Here is a 17,396-nt window from a genome sequence, read left to right on the forward strand (position 1 = left end):
TACATCTCCAAGACTAGAGCTTATTGAGAACAATTTAAATAAAATATCTAGATGCAATGATGCACAAATACACTAAGGAAAACGCCTTAGTTGGTTCTAGTTTTTTTTTTTTCCTGTAAAAATTGCCTTGCTACATCCACTTCAAGATGTTTTCTTTAGAAACCATTAATCCATGCAAATTGATGCCGAGTTAGACATTACCCATCCATGAAACATGTCTGTGTGATCACATCAAAAATCCCCCAGGGATTCCTATAGGACGTTTCCATGAAAACCAATCGTCAAGAGGCCGGGGAAATATCATCACACAGGTACAGACTGCAATAAAACCAAGTTGACATCTCATCCAGCTATGCATGAGTTTATCGGATTTATTGTAAATGTTTTCAATGTGTTCTTTTTCAAAGTGTCCCATACGAGACGGAAATGTCAACAGGAATATACCGATAAAATGTCACCATATGTATGTTGTATTGTCATACAAGTAACTTACATGCTCTTTATTAGGAGTCTTATCATCAAGGAAGATGTTTAATATAGAAATCAGTAATGTAGTGTTTGTTTGCTGATGTGGATAACAAAGGCTGTTCCTGGAAGTAATAAAAAGAAAATTTGAGGTTGACCTTGCAATAGCTACATGATACAGATTGGTTTATTTAATAGTAATGGAGGCAGAGTGAGGATTAGATGTATGTGCAGTAACCCATAGCAACCTGCTATCAATGAGAAGATCACTGAAAATTACTTCTGCTTGAGTTAAGACACTAGACCCTTTATGTATATAAAGAAAACCCCTTATATATAGCCACTTCTGTAAGACAACAAATTGAAAATTACCAGAAGCTGGTATGCTTGTTGAGGTGCATTATACAGGCATACCCCACTTTTAAGTACACAATGGGGTTTATTTACGAAAGCTGGAAAGTGCAAAATCAGGCTCACTTCTGCATAGAAACCAATGAGCTTCTAACCCCAGCTTGTTCAATTCAGCTTTGGTAATAAAACCTGGAAGCTCATTGGTTTCTATGCAAAAGTGAGCCTGATTTTGCACTTTCCAGCTTTAGTAAATAAACCCCATTGTGTACTTAAAAGTGGGGTATGCCTGTATGATGTTTTCAATAACCAAATGTTATTTCCATTCACTAATCGTTTAACTTTTTATTATTATTATTATTATTATTCTGTCTATTAAAGTCAATGTAGGATAATTGTTTGACACATTTTTTGCTTCCTAAAAATACTGCTACCTTGTGGTTGGCAATGAGCTTGTATGAGTTTTCTATGAAAGAAAAAGCTGCCATATAGGTGGAGATGAAATAACAAAGCCTAAGATAAAATAACTATGATTGAGAAAATAAGGCTTTGACTATTTAATTGTGCATGTTATATATTAAAAATACATCAACAGAATATTCATTTTTAGGACTTGAATAGTTTCATTCAACTGTTCAATTTACAAGACCACATGATAAAATAACAATTGTAGCATTGTGGAGTGATGGTAAATAAGTCAGTAATAAAAAGTTTCAAATATGAAAGTCCATCAGCTCTTAAAGATGAAACACAGCTGATGGTGTTTTTCTGTCTATACTGTTTATATTGTTCCATTGAACATTATTCTAACAATGAGATGGAATAAAAAAGCAGCCCATAGACATTAACGATTCCTTCATTGTTCTGACCACAGAAAACCGTCATCTGATTGTTAATTTCCTTTACATACATTGTCTTTGGGAGTCTTTTGTTATAAAGATCCCTCTGTGTGTTACCTTCAAAATGAAATATTTATGTATTTTAGAGGCTAGATTGATGTATGTGTTCTTCTTAAAGGACTAACAATTAATCAAACTGGCATGAGAGTGTTAATTACTTTTAGAGATATGTTTAAAGCATCACATGCCATTTATAAGTGCCCATATTTTTAAATACTTAAGGACATTCCACAACAATGCCCATTTACTGCAGGGCAATGACACCACCTGCTGTGTTCAGTGAAACATGCAGTTATAACTGATGATACGACTGACTGCGACATACATCATCATGGCAACGTTAACGCTATAGTCTCTTCACACTGGGCAAAAGACTTAATTAAGGATTAGAAAAGCCTTTATTCCCACTGAAAGAAACCAAAGTAAGCAAGAAGCTTGTTAAATCGCACATTCGTAATTTGACCACTAGATGTCGCCACTAAACCATCAATACGCAGCTCTTGGGTGCCTTTTCCATTTAATTGGGATGTAACAGAAGGTTCAATAGCCTTGATAAATAAGTCGTTTGCCAGAACGAACAATGAAGCTTTGTGCTGGGAAGAAAACACTTTCCTATGTGGACACAAGCCTATAAAAATGCTTTGCCAGATTTATTGATAATAAGTGCATGGCTGTGTGGCTATCATTTCCAATTAGTTTCTAATAATTAAAAAAAAAACAAAAAAAAAACTATAAGATAGCTAAAACAAACTATGATGGCATGTGGTTGGCAATATATTTTAGTCGTGCTTTTTTTAAGTTTCTGATGACTACTGATCCTATGTTTGCTTGCAGAATGGAGCACAAGGGTCCTACTCTTCATCCCTCTGCAATCTCAAGGGGGTTTCCCCCTGGTGATCACTTTAAATGATGAGTGTCAGTGGGAATGTGAGGATATGTGCAGGGCAGCAGAAAAAAAAAAAAAAAAAAAAAAACATGAACTCCTACATTGAGGGTAAAGAGTGGGAAAGGAAATGACAGATATGTAAAGTAAGTCATAGGGAGGGAGAAAGAGACAAGGCAGAGAGACGAGAGAAAGGAAAAGAGAGGGAGAGGAGGGAGATAGAGACTGTTAGCAATGGGCGGGCGAGAAAGAGGCGACTCCTGTTTTTCTGTGTGTTTGCCTGCACAACCCCTGATCGTTGTGTCTAAGCAATACAACTTCATAGGCAACCAAGAAGCCAGCCTGATTTCTATTATCACACAATGGACGTTCCAGGTAATGATTTCTGTTTTTTTTTCTACTTCCACAACCTCTCAGCCTTCCCTTAGAAATGTCCTTTACTATAAACTTGGAAAAAAAAAAAAAAAGCAAAAAAAAAAAAAAAAGCAGAGATGTAACTTATGATTTGACTTTGCTCTATTAAACTTACAGGTCCAGCCTTCACTTTCCCTGATAACTTGCCTGCTGCCCAATTGATCTGTCTTTAGTTTTTGACAGTGATCATTTTCAATCATCGATTTTTTTATTTATTTTTTGCCCTTCTTGGTGACTTCAAACTATTAGTGATCAGAAGGGGGGTGAGCATGTTGAGAAGTTTATCAGTTAAAGGACAGTCTAAGGTTGTCTGCATTTTGCAGTCTTCTTGTCATTAGGAATAATAGTGGACTATAGAGGAGAGACTTTCTGGGAGAAACTAAGCATTTTAGATGGCTTACTGTATTAATCCTGGGATTGCATGTGCTTTAGGATCGTTCTGTTACAAAGCAATTGTGTGAGAGTTTATTATACTAATACAGGGCATATATAGCCAAGAAAACGAGTTGTGCAAGACTTTCATCTACTAGAGACATCTATAGCAAAAGGCACGACTTTAATCTACTAATACCGAGCATATATAGCAAAGATAAAGAGCTGTGCAATACATTATTCTACGAATACAGAGCATATATATATATATATATATATATATATATATATATATATATATATATATATATATATATCAAAGATAAAGAGCTGTGTAATACATTATTCTACTAATACAGAGCATGCATATATATATATATATATATCTATATATATGTATATATGTATATATCTATCTATATATATATATATATATATATATATATATATATATATATATATATATATATATATATATATATATATATATATCAAAGATAAAGAGCTGTGCAGGACTTTCAGCTACTAATACAATATATAGCAAAGAAAGACTTTATTCTACTAATACAGAGCATATGTGCTAAAGATAAGACTTTATTGTACTAATACAGAGTATATAGCAAAGATAAAGAGTTATGCAAGACTTAATTGTACTAATACAGTGTATATAGCAAAGAAAAGGAGCCATGTAAGACTTTAATCTACTAATACAGAGCATATATAGCAAATGGATGTAGCTGTGTAAAAGTTTAAAACACTAACAAATCTAACAAAAACAACACAGCGGTATACTACACACCATATAGCAAAGACGTACAGAGGTGTATGAGTTTAGTATAATGATTCAGAGCAATACAGATGTGCAAAGCTAATAAGAAGTGTAAGAGTTTAATAGGCTAATACAGAGCATCTATATAGCAAAGCAATACAGAGGTGTAAAACTAAGATACTAATACATGAATTCAAAGAAACAAGATGTGTGTCTATAGCAAAGAAAAAGAGCGGTGCGGGACTTTAATCCAATAACACAGAGCACCTATAGCAAAGAAATACAGATGTGCAAGAGTTTAATATACCCACAGAGAGCACATATAGCACAGAAACACAGATGTGCAAGAGTTTACTATACCTACACAGAGCACCTATAGCAAAAACATACTGATGTATGAGAGCTTACTATACTATGACAGGTCATATATAACAAAAATGCAGCTGTGCAAAGACTTTATTACGCTAATACGGAACATCTATATCCAAGAAATGCATATATGTAAGACTTATATACTATATGCTAGGTATATATATATATATATATATATATATATATATATATATATATATATATATATATATATATATATATATATATATATATATATATATATATATATATATATATATATATATATATATATACACGAATATACTATTAAAGAGCGTGTACAGACTTTACTGTACTAACACAGAGCATAACTAGAATAAAATAGTTGGTGTGATACTTTATTATACTGATACAAAAGCATACGTAGCAAAGTAGAGTTGTGTGATACTTTATTATACTGATACAAAGCATACATAGTAAAAATATAGCTGTGTGGCACTTTATTATAGTAATATAAAGCATGCATAGCAAAAATAGAGTTGTGTGATACTTTGCTATAGTAATACAAAGCATAAATAGCGAAAATCGAGTTGTGTGATCATTTACTATAGTAATACACGACATAAACAGCAATAAAATAGAGCTGTGTGTGGCTTTAACAGATAATGTATACAAACCATACAGGTTCATATTACTTATACAGAGGACCTAGAGCAAAGCTGATCCATTTCTAGTAAAAACATTTGCACAGTGTATGTACAAGATATGATTTGAAAAAAAGTTGCGATGTTTCCTTCATTGACTTATTGCTTCTATTTGAAGGTGTAGCCCAACAAGCCAAGTGAACGCAGTGAGCAGACCAGCGGTGTTTAGACACATCGAAGGCAGAGACAAGTCGGAGGCTGCCGTGCTTGCTGTAGCAGGATGAGTCTATGGGGAAATGCTGCAGGAGAGAGAAGAGCCGGAGCAGCGCTGAAACCTTTGAAGTGGGAGCAAAGCTTCCTAAGAGTTGCTAAAGTGCTGCTGTCCATGGTGCTGATGCTGCTGGCGCCACCTACAGCCGGAGCTCAGAACGACACGGAACCTATCGTGCTGGAAGGAAAGTGCTTGGTGGTGTGTGATTCTAACCCCTCTTCAGATGGAGCCATCACATCGTCCTTGGGCATTTCGGTGCGTTCTGGAAGTGCCAAAGTCGCCTTTTCGGCAATTAGGAACACCAACCATGAGCCCTCTGAGATGAGCAACCGCACCATGACTATCTATTTTGATCAGGTAGATATGAGACACCAAACACAAGCTATGGTTGCTTTCACAGGTTCACCTGGCCCAGTGTGAGTTGTATCAAGTCCTAGATAGACATGCAATCCTGAAAAGTAAGGCTAAGCTCTCTGATCTCCCTGTAATCAGAAATGGACAGGAATGACATGTACAGTGTAGAGCTGCTAACTGGATGAGATGACATGCCATGTATGACACCATTCCCCATTTGACAATGTGATGATTCACCTTTGGCTTAGATCAATTTTCCTTTGAATTAGATTTCCTTTCCTACTTGTTTCTTAAGCTAGTACATGATTGCTAAGAGAAGTGGAAAAATGGCTAAGGCCACCCCTTAATTGCTTTGTTTTATTGTCGGTGAAGATGAAATACTTAATCATCCGAAACTACACTACACGGCTGGCTTGTCTGCTTCATAACTTACACTAAAATGAAGTGACAGCATTGCTTTAGTGGGGTGTGGGTCTGAAAAATACATACTTTGAACTGAAGGCCACTTCCAATCATACAGGTAAACATCAAATAAAAATAATAGAATAAAAAAAGCAAAATGCAAATGCTTTGGACAGTATTTTTCACCATGTTGCCCATGTTTAACATGGTGGGACTTTGGCCAAATGTGTGGATACAAATTATATATATTGTATAAAAAATAAAACAAAGATGGGTTGTATTATTAATTACTCAGCTCACTGGCCTTTTTGCAAAATGGGAAATGATGTTCATAGATGATATTGTTGGCAGTCCTTTGTGTTAATTACTTTTTTTCTGGGATTTTTGTATGCAAACACATACTGACACAGGGATTTAAGCAAGTCATGCTCTGGAATCTGTATTTTAAAATAACAATAACTATTAGGATACACCCTTGGTTGTTTTTTTTTTTTATACTGGCATTAGTTTTATTCACTAAGCATCTATTTTTGGAATGCTGAAAGTATTTTTAGCTACGTTCAAAAAATGACATCTGTACCCAGTAAACTAATGTATTTGAACGATTATACATTAAAATATTTGCAAATATGTTGTAGATTGAAAGGATACTTGTAACAAGTGTTTATTTGCTATAGTAATACCTATAGAAAGGATAGGTCGACTATTAGTTTCTTCCAAGCAGAAGATCCTTAAGCACCGACTCTTCTTAATCTGATCAGTATATGCAAATTGGTTTCTCATCAAGTCATAAAGGGTAGTAAAGTTATGATGACCTACCTTCCTGTTTATGTTAATTGCCTTTTACTGTAATGCCTTCCATCCACACGCTAGAATACGTATTTAAGTAAAGCAATGAATACACCTGTTGTAGGTTTCATTATGTGAGTTGGTGAGAATGACTGTAGAAATGTCACCTTGTAAAATAGCCAATGACATCCTCAAAGCCTACAGATATGGGGAGAACGGACCTGCTGCATTGTTGTAAACTTGTCTCTGTAGAGTTATCACGCAGAGAATTTTATGTGCATATTGATGGAATATAAAAGTGGATGGTATTCTTTGCCTTGACAGTATTACTTATAATGCCCTAGTTTCACACTGTTATTTTAGCAGTCACCCTAGAAGCACATTAATATTATATATGACAAGGAAGACATTTTACCTTGTCTTTGCACCTTATTTTAAATTCTGTATGATAGCATAGGTTGACTTACGGTAAAGGCTTATAAGCTCTACCAAATGTTATAGGAATAGCCTGTCATAAAGCACAACAGATTTATGAGGATGTTACAAGGTTTCACAATGTTACTGATGCACACCATGCTCTATTATCGTGATTGATCAAGTGTGGCTTAACCTTTTTCTAGGTGTTAGTAAATATTGGAAACCATTTTGATCTTGCCTCCAGTGCATTTGTAGCACCCAGGAAAGGAATCTACAGTTTCAGTTTTCACGTGGTCAAAGTGTACAACAGACAGACGATCCAGGTTGGTAACATACAAGACTACATGCTATTAAGTATTCAATTATTTTTAGAGCTATGTATTGCTTAACAAGGAACAATGACTAAACACAGATGCTGGGAAAGGTGCAATACCCCATAACAATTAGTTAGATCTCACCTTTTTAACAGTTTAGGGTAATTCTAAGAATGAAAGATTATAAGCATGTGCTTTGAGTTACTTCACTTTATATTTTTCCTTTTGCCCTTCAAGAAAAGCTTGATTTTTTTACTATTGTAAAAATGAATCCTGTGTGGAATGCTTAAATTATACACAGGCTTATTTATTATTTATTATTTAAGAAAACAGAAAAATAAATGATAATGTGCAAAATGCAGCACCCCACAGGAACCAATCAGATTGCACCTACCTTTTGAAAACAGTCAGGATAATGAAAGGCGACTGCTAACTATCTCTCATGGACTATTGCACTCTGCTAATTGCTTGTTATCAATTAAATGGACCAGATAATGTCTAAAAATAACAAATAATACAATCTCATAATAAAATAGTTACAGTGGGTACTAAACACATGGCTTAGAATCACATGGAGGGTTGTGGGTGGGCTATACATAATATATATTGAAAATGCCCTTCAATAATCTTGCAGTCAAATGGGTGATTAAATGAAATAGGCTATTAGGCAGATTTATAGAGTGGGCCTGTCTTTAATATCACATGCCATATTTCTAAATGTGATGATGTTTTTCTCTTTTATGCAGGTAAGTCTAATGCAAAACAACTACCCAGTGATTTCTGCCTTTGCTGGAGATCAGGATGTTACCAGAGAAGCAGCCAGTAATGGGGTCTTGCTGCATATGGAAAGAGCTGATAAGGTGCACCTAAGACTGGACAGGGGCAACCTCATGGGAGGATGGAAATATTCAACCTTCTCTGGCTTTTTAGTTTTTCCATTATAAGGAATGCAAGGGAGAACAGCAAGGATTTGACTGTCCACGTAGCCATTAATGTGGTGGAACAAGATATTATCTACAACATCCCTCTCTGATTGTCTCTGTAGAAGAATGAATTATCTTCTAGGTAAAATATACACTATGATATTGACATCTCCTTGGGAAACTGCGCCTCTAATTAGTTTTAGACGACAGTAATCTTTAGGATAAATGAAATTATCGACCCAAGCAATTTGTACCTGTGATTGTAAAGTCAATATCGGAATTTATTGTTGGGATCATTGACTTTTTTTGTTGTTATTCTGAGACAAATACTTGGACTACGCAGTCAATGTGAGGAGTCACAAAGAGAAGAATCAAAAATCCAGATTACGTGTTCTTGCAATGCTTTCTTTAGTGTTTGTATAGCCTAAGAAACGAATGGCTTCAGTCTCAGTAATGTATATTTTTGGATTTATGGACATGACTGTGTCAAGAAGTGCTTTATACAGACAAGCAAAATTTGCACGATTGGAATTATCTATTTTGTTTTTGTGTTGTTTGTGTATTCTTGATATTTTTTTTTTCAGGGTGCTGACCATGTAAATTAGGTTGACCAATACGAAAAAGTATATAGCTGTAAATCAAAGTAAAGCTTACAAATTAAAAGGAGTCTTTTTTTCTCTAGTGTTTGTTTGAATATTTACTGCCTTTTGCCTGATCATTTAAACATGTTCAGGGCAAATAGATCATTTGCTTAATACTTTAGCACCTTTTTGTGTATACATATGGTATGAGTAGGTTGAGTGTGTTGGAATATAGTATTTGGTTCTTTGACATTTTCATAATTTTTTTATTTTTTTTCCCTGTAGCAATAATCTAGGCTTAACATTTTTTTTTTCAAATAAGGAGAGGATTCATTTAGTTTAGATGCAGATGTTAGTTCTTTAATTATTTTCAATAGAACTGCCAAACCTATGTGTGCGTAGTTATTGAGAGGCCAAGTAAGCAAATACTGGAGGTGTTTTATTCTATATCTGTTCTTGTTTAATTTTTGTTTAGCTAATACCCATATTTGTTTTTACGCATTAGACACTAGCTCAGTAGAAATAAACCAATTGGAATGGCTAAGTAAACCATTATATTGAGAAGTTTCAGATTCCCAGAAGCCTTTGCTCTACTAAGAAAGATGTCAAGGCTTTGCTCAAAGACAGAATGTATTATTCATCCTACCAGGAAATTGAAATTATTTCCTGCATCAAAGTGATCTGAAATATAGTGTTGTTTAATAATTGCCTAGTAATGTGGGAAATGAATAACACTGTACTGTTTGTGAAGTTCATTGTCTTTAATTGTATCAAGTAAGGACAACATTCCGAACAATGGAGCAGCAAATGAAACATGCTCCTATTTTAATCAGTAACATCTAAACATTTATTGATGGGCTAATTTATAGTTATTGTCTGTGCTCAGTGCAGCTTCAACTGCAATTTCTTCTCCCATATGACAGGTAATATTTGAATAATAGGAACCACAAAGCTGAAAGCCTCTTGCATATTTTATAGTATAGACTTACAGATCGATAATAATGTCATATATATATGTATGACATTTGTTTTGTTCAGAGCCCCATGCTTCAAAACAGTTACAATCTTTATCACTGAAGCACCTAGTAGTTTTACTTGCCCCCTTACCCTGATTGTGGAGATACTTACTGTAACTCATGTCAATAACTGCGCACATTTTTTTTATTTTGATATCTTCACTGATAATTTCTATTTAGAGCCACACTGCCCTAGATTCTACCTCATAAATAATGATACATATTATTCCTCCAAAATATATGATCTCATTCTCTTTGACCTCTAATGTTTGGCCTTCATTTAGCTCCAAAAGCCATCACTCTAGTTATTGAGGATACCCTTCAAAATAAGATAAGCCCTACTTCACTGGGATGATGTACTATAGGAGTTGAGAATATTCACACAATAAACTGAGTACAACTTAATTTCGGTTATCCAATTGTGTGCAGTTAAAATAGGTAAACAGGAGTTTACTTTTCACATCATTGGATAATTGAAGTAAATATTGACACAATGTGGAAATTCTCGACGTCTTTAGAAAATCAGTCTCCATGTCTTCTGTGGGCTTCAGTATTGGAACAAGAAAATTATGCACCCCGTCTCTGACATGCAATTTCACATATTTTCAGGCTGGGAACCCCATTGTGGCTGGTTATTCTCCAAAACCGGCAGCCCTAATAATAGCTAGATCCTTAACAACAAAGTTGCCAAATGCCTAACACAAGGACTCAGATTCCACACAGCTGTGCATGGCACTCCTGTGGAGAATGATTTGAGACCTGCCTTTTGTGGAATAATGTTAGCTGTATTTTACCAGACAAATAGTTTCATTGCATTTTATCGTACATCCATTTTAACAAATCTCACTTCTTCTCATATCATTCTTTTTTGTTATTGCTATTACTTTGTTTTTTATCAAACGACCTTTTTATTATTCATTTAAAAACACTTAAAAGATCTGATTATGTGTTTACTAAGTGTAATAAAAAATTGTTTGGCACAGCACCGTATACAAGATAGAAAGAAAACAAAACACAATTTCCCCATCTACTGTATTTAGTTTTTTTCACAACATTTGCAAAACTAGCATACCTATTTGATAAAGTAATCAGAACACTTAACATGTTATTATACATAATTAAGTGTTTAATATCTTTTATTATTAATTTAAACCATTACATCAGAAATGTATTTAAAATGCATCCACACCTTAAAGCAGTGGAAATCAAGAGTAGCAAGAAGGACTATAGGAAGGACTCTAAGAATAATTTACTATAACATTGCGGCTTAACTCATTGCTGCTCAGACATATTGTAGTTCTAGTGTAAAACTAAAACCAGACGTTGACCACTTTTTTTGTGTGCATTTTATGTGGTTAAAAACTACCAGAAGTAGGTTGATAAATCTGGCGCAGATATTTTTAAAGCTATTTCTGTTTGCTGACCAGGATTGAAAGAGCAGCAGTCACAAATCTGCGCCATAACTACAATAAATCTTTTGCTGAATGAGAAGCAGCCTTATGTGTACTAGATCTTGTTCTGATCGTGGTTGCTTAATTACATTAGATGCAAATACATATAAATATAGATGCAGGGGCAACATTCCCAGGTATTCTTCCGTTACTTTTGCTCCGGTTACAACAAATTAGTCTTTGGCCTCCAGTCTCCAGGCCTCCAGTCTCACCTTAAAGAACAACAGTTGGATGGAGTGAGCTAGTATAACAGCCAGGCAACTACCATTTTTAGATGTAGGCCAGCAATAACATCCTCTGTGTTTTTTGTGATAGGTTTATTGTAGGTCACAATGCATCATAATGCACACAATTTTGTGCGTGGAGACCCATAGGAGGTTATTTACTAAAACTGGAAGTGCAAGTGTCAAAGCTTAATTGGCCAAGCTGGAGTTAGAAGCTGATTGGCTACCATACACAGCTGCACCAAATTCTTAGTGCATCAGCTTTAGTAAATCCCTCCCATTGTGGCACACCTCATTTGGCAGTCTTTTCAAAATTGGGCTTAACACACCTCAGTGCACAAAAAACTAGGCCTCTCTGTATTTTTTTGCAGTGCACTATAATGCACCACACCACAACACAAAGCACGCCATGTGTTGCCATGTTCTGTCGAGTTATAGCGCACAGTGCATTTATAAATGGTGCTGCTGCACACCAACACATATATAGTGGATTGTCACATAATTCAGCAATGCTTATGTTTTTCTGGGCTTTATCACGATGCACTGGTGTGAACATGCTTTTAAAAAGCTGCAAATTATATGTCCTATTATTTGCTGGTACTAAATACAGTTTTTTTGTGTTGTTCATGTCCACTAAGTAGATTCTGATGTTTAGATACCAACTGTGAGAGTGAAAGAATCTAATTGGTTGGTGTTAGAAACACAAATGTAGGTTTTGTTTACCATTTTATTAAATGAGGCTATCAGTATCAATCTAAAGACTGCACAACAGACAGTGGAGGGATTGTAGTGATTTTTTCTTACAAAATGGTATGAGAAAAGACTTTTCATTATAATCAAATTGCACATTCAGAAACCATAATCCAATGTTATCCCACAAATCTTAGTTAATACCACAGACCCAGTACTATATTAATAGTAATCTACAGTTATGTACAAACATACCTTTCACAAAAATAGATGTCCAAAAAATTATTTACTTTTATATTAAATAAAATGTTCTAAAATTGCATGAGCCTATAAAAAAAACTAAACAAAAAAACAGGGGTTGGAGTTACATAGGTGCATGGTTGGAGATTTTTTGTGCAGTGGAGGAATATACAATACTTTATGCAAGGTTTTGCTTCCAATTACTTTTGTTTTTAATAATGCATATTTGTGGAAAATGATTTGAATTGTCCCTAATACTTTTACATATTTATCACTTTCTAGATGGTTGATGACAACTTAATCCATAAAGGTGAACTATATATATATATATAGATATATAGATATATCTATATATATATATATATATATATATATATATATATATATATATATGTAGATATATGTATATCTATACATGTATATATCTATCTATCTATCTATCTATATCTATATATATATATCTATATATATATATATATATATATATATATATATATATATATATATATATATATATATATATATATATATATATATATATATATATATATAGATATATATATATAGATATAAAATCTATAGACATATATATATATATATATATATATATATATATATATACATATATATATATATATATATATATATATATATATATATATATATATATATATATATATAGATAGATAGATAGATAGATAGATAGATAGATAAATAAATAGATAGATAGATAGATAGATATAGATATATATATAGATAGATATATTGATATATAGATAGCTATCTATATCTATCTATATTTATAGATAGATATATATTGATATCTATCTATCTATCTATCTATCTATCTATCTATCTATCTATATATATATATTTTTTTATTTTTTTTTATTACACAGTCAATATAGTTGCATTAGAAAAATCGCACAGGAAAATTAAAACTGCTGGTTAACACAATGTTTGATAATATTATTATAAAGTGGCTGATGAACAAAACATATCCCTCTACAGTGTGTACTTTCAATTCAGGGCACTAATTGTAATTTCTCTCTGCTTCTGCATTCCTCTGTTCTCAGTCTAAATCCCATTTTTCCTGACACCAAGAACTAAAACGATGACAGGGGAAGAAAATCCAGGACACAGCCTGTAATTAACAGCCTTAACTCTGTTTCTGTGGGCTGTTTGAAGGGGGTATAACTCTTCCCTCCAATAGCTGTCCCTGAAATCTGCAAGAGTACAACTTCAGCTCCCTGCCCCTTGCTTTCTGAAATCTTAAACAGGTTAAATAGTACTTTGAATGGCTGTAGAGAAGAGAGGGCTGTAGATAAACAGGTACAAATTAGGCAGGAGATGTATTACTAGTTTGTGTATTCCCTGAGGCTAGTTACTTCACTGAGTATAAATAAGAGTTTAAACCACTTGAAAGGAGAAGTACAGCCAAAGCCGTTTTCATGTCAGGATCTGCCCACATGCCTGGACTGGCTCAGCCTCTCAGCAAGCTACTGAGAGCCTGAACCAGCCACTCCCACCCCCTCCACAGCCCAGTGCACCATTGAGCATGGGGTGGTAGGGGGGCACCGAGCATTTGCTGGTGTTTGATCACTTGATTCTCAGCCTTAGAGTCGGCGGGGGATAGATGCAGCATCAGGCCAATGCTGCATCCACCTAGGTAAATTTGATTAAAAAAAACTCTCATACTTCTCTTTTAAGGCCCTTTTCCATTTATTTCCTTACAAAAGCTACCTAATCTCAAAAAAATATAACTAAATGCTGTGAAAACTGTGAGCCAGGACAACATTTGTGATACCACAAGGAATGCTGGCTTTCCAAGATCAACAGAAACAACATTCATTCAACAGAGTCCAAACTGTTGAGAAACTCACTTTAAGGCTCCCACCTATTCAAAGTCGCTGAGGGTTTCTTCGCATCCAATTCACATAGGAGGAGAGTGTGACCGGCTCTCTATGGAGTCGGTTCACACATCTCCGCAGTGGCTCCGGTACAAATAGCACAGGAGCTCTGTGCATCTTTTGGTCCATTTCAGGTCCAAATGCAGCTCAAAATTCGGGCTAAAATCGGACCTGAGACGGTGAATGGAGACTCACCGGACAACTGCTGTGAGACGCTGCATTCTCCAGTGTAAACCCAGCCTTAAAGTTTTCAAAATGATGAAAGGCTAAAAAATGTGGACCCAGGAAACAGTACATAATCTATGAGCCCTCAACTCTTGTATACTTTTTGGTCTTTATATAGAGAAAATTGAGTACTGTCCGTGATACTTTTTTTATTTGCACTAACATACAATTTTTCAGGACAAGCTTTTGGGGTATGTCCCCTTCTTCAAGGTTCTTGAAGAAGGGGACATACCCCGAAAGCTTGTCCTGAAAAATTGTATGTTAGTGCAAATTAATAAAAGTATCACGGACAGTACTCAATTTTCTCTGTCACAATTACACTAATACGGCTACAATCACATTAAGTATGGTCTTTATATAGAAATACATATTAAGTTAAATATCAGTTTTCTTCACACTTTAATATACTGGTGTCGTTTTTTTAGTGCATGATATCTTTCACCCCAAATTTCCCCTTGGTAATTTTATTATGTATTAATACATGCACTAAATACTGTATATATACATATAAATATTTTGGTTTCATAGAAAACTAAATAATGTTTTATGGCATATGGTGTTTTTATAAACTTTAGACTATATATAAATGAACACAGAGTAGTAAAACCACATGATCATCTTCTATAAAATGAAACAAAATAGCACAGGAGAAAAACAATGTAATCAAGGTTACTTATAAGGATGACAACAGTATATTGTATATATATTGTATATATATACAGTATATATGCATTTTGTATATATATGTTTATATGATGAAATACAATAGTGTAAAAATGATGGTTCCACTGTGATAATTTTTACTCCGAGGCCAACATAAACTAATAGTTACTGTTCTTGTCTCAAAATAATGATGGAATAATTATCTTTCTTTTTTTCTGTACCCAGTAGTCCCTAACAGAGAAAAGTGATTGATTGGAATCACCTGTGGCCTAGTGGCTAGCTTGCAGCACTGGGGTACCCGGTTTAAATCTCACTCAGGACACTATCTGCATGGAGTAAACATGATCTCCCTCTGCTAGTGTGGGTTTCCTTCCACACTTCAAAGACATGCTGGTAGGTTACTTGCCTCTTTTCCAAATTGACCCTAGCATGTGTGTGCTGTATGTATGTGAAATAGGGACTGCAGATCGTAAAATCCTTGGGGGCAGGGACTTACATGAATGTAAAGTGAGGTGTAAATTGTAGGCATTATAATAAATAAAATAAACCCAAATTGCCCAAATTAGCAATAGTGCAATTTGCTAAAAGGGCATTTTTCAAACATTTGCTAATTTCCACCAAAATATTATTATATGAGGATTGAGTATTTACACTACAGCCTAGGTAATAAGTCTATAATAACATGCTAAAACATTTATTGGACAGAAGCCAAAAGCAATAAAAAAAATATTGGAACCAACTTTAAATAACTATTCCTAGCATAAAATCACTGGATCAGGAGGCGCCATCTCATGGCACCAGACATGTTTTTTGCTCTGCTTCCTTCAGCTATTCCCTGCTCCCAGGACTGAATTTCTATATGGATAAAATAGTCTGTGGTGCAGGATAACAGGCCTGCCAGGAGAGGCCATACAAAGCCATTTTGATAAATTGTTGTCAGTCATTCATTCCTTCATATATTAAACGTTCTAAACTTCATTATTTTTGCTATCCTTGCACAGTGTGTGCATTTTAATTGGTAGAAGAGTGTACTAAGCACCTTCTCTGGGTCTGTGCACCTAGCATTGAACTGTCGGCAGGCTTTACTGTCCTAGTTATTGCATCTAAGTATATTAATGCAGGGAGGGCAATGGTTTGTTTCAGGCTCTCAATTGCCATGCCTTGTGGGGCTATAAAGACTGATCTTGTTAATATAACACAAAGCATAGCCACTCAACTAGGTTAGTAGGAGTATTATAAGAGAGTTGGCTTAGGGGGACAGAAAGCATAAACATGGTTCTACCTGCTCCTGTGCACTGTGAGATAACATTGCTGGGTAAAAACAGTTGTCTTATGCTGTTCAGAAGCAGAACAGGCACCAAATGAAGTGTAGGGAGTTAAGTACTGGGCTAAAATGGAATTAAAGGAATTTTATAGGGTAAATTAGAATTCTTCTGCACTCAGGGGCAGGAAAGTTGCACACACCACCTCCTAGAGTACTACTGGTGTAAAATAGCCCATTGGTTCCAGACTGGTGTTTGAGGGGTGGTGCAGTTTTCAAGGTCTCTTCTTAAAGCATCCATTCTGTGCTAAAGGTAAATGAGCAGAACATTTGCAACTTGCTAACCATTAGAAGTCCAAATTCTGTCTTCACCAGCTAGCATGTTCAAGGGAGGTGATCATGTTTGTAAGCATTCTTACAATTGTTTGTATGCTAGGAGTTAATGGTATTAACTGCCATCTGGTAGATCTAATTGTGGGAGCTTATGAGAAGAATTGGCAGCATCACAAATGTTGGGTTGGTGTTTAATACTACTACT

General features: G+C 34.8%; 1 protein-coding gene across 1 annotated transcript; it reads left to right on the forward strand.

The window, feature by feature from the left end:
* The first annotated feature begins 2,804 nt into the window (after positions 1-2,804).
* Positions 2,805-9,278, forward strand: CBLN2 (cerebellin 2 precursor). Its single transcript, XM_077492377.1, has 4 exons — positions 2,805-2,970; positions 5,306-5,755; positions 7,564-7,683; positions 8,421-9,278. Exons 2-4 carry the CDS (start codon positions 5,408-5,410, stop codon positions 8,616-8,618), a joined length of 666 nt encoding a protein of 221 aa, XP_077348503.1. The 5' UTR covers positions 2,805-2,970; positions 5,306-5,407; the 3' UTR covers positions 8,619-9,278.
* The last annotated feature ends 8,118 nt before the right edge of the window (positions 9,279-17,396 follow it).

Source organism: Lithobates pipiens, unplaced genomic scaffold (assembly GCF_037356315.1).
Source record: "Lithobates pipiens isolate NorthernLeopardFrog02 unplaced genomic scaffold, aLitPip1_a1.2 Scaffold_19, whole genome shotgun sequence".
In the NCBI taxonomy this organism is placed as follows: domain Eukaryota; kingdom Metazoa; phylum Chordata; class Amphibia; order Anura; family Ranidae; genus Lithobates; species Lithobates pipiens.

Bases quoted from the DNA above. Each gene is read 5' to 3' on its own strand.
- CBLN2 (XM_077492377.1), top strand. From the start codon at position 5,408: ATGAGTCTATGGGGAAATGCTGCAGGAGAGAGAAGAGCCGGAGCAGCG. The intron at 5,756-7,563 runs GTAGATATGAGA...ACCTTTTTCTAG, and splicing joins TGACTATCTATTTTGATCAG to GTGTTAGTAAATATTGGAAA. The intron at 7,684-8,420 runs GTTGGTAACATA...TCTTTTATGCAG, and splicing joins ACAACAGACAGACGATCCAG to GTAAGTCTAATGCAAAACAA.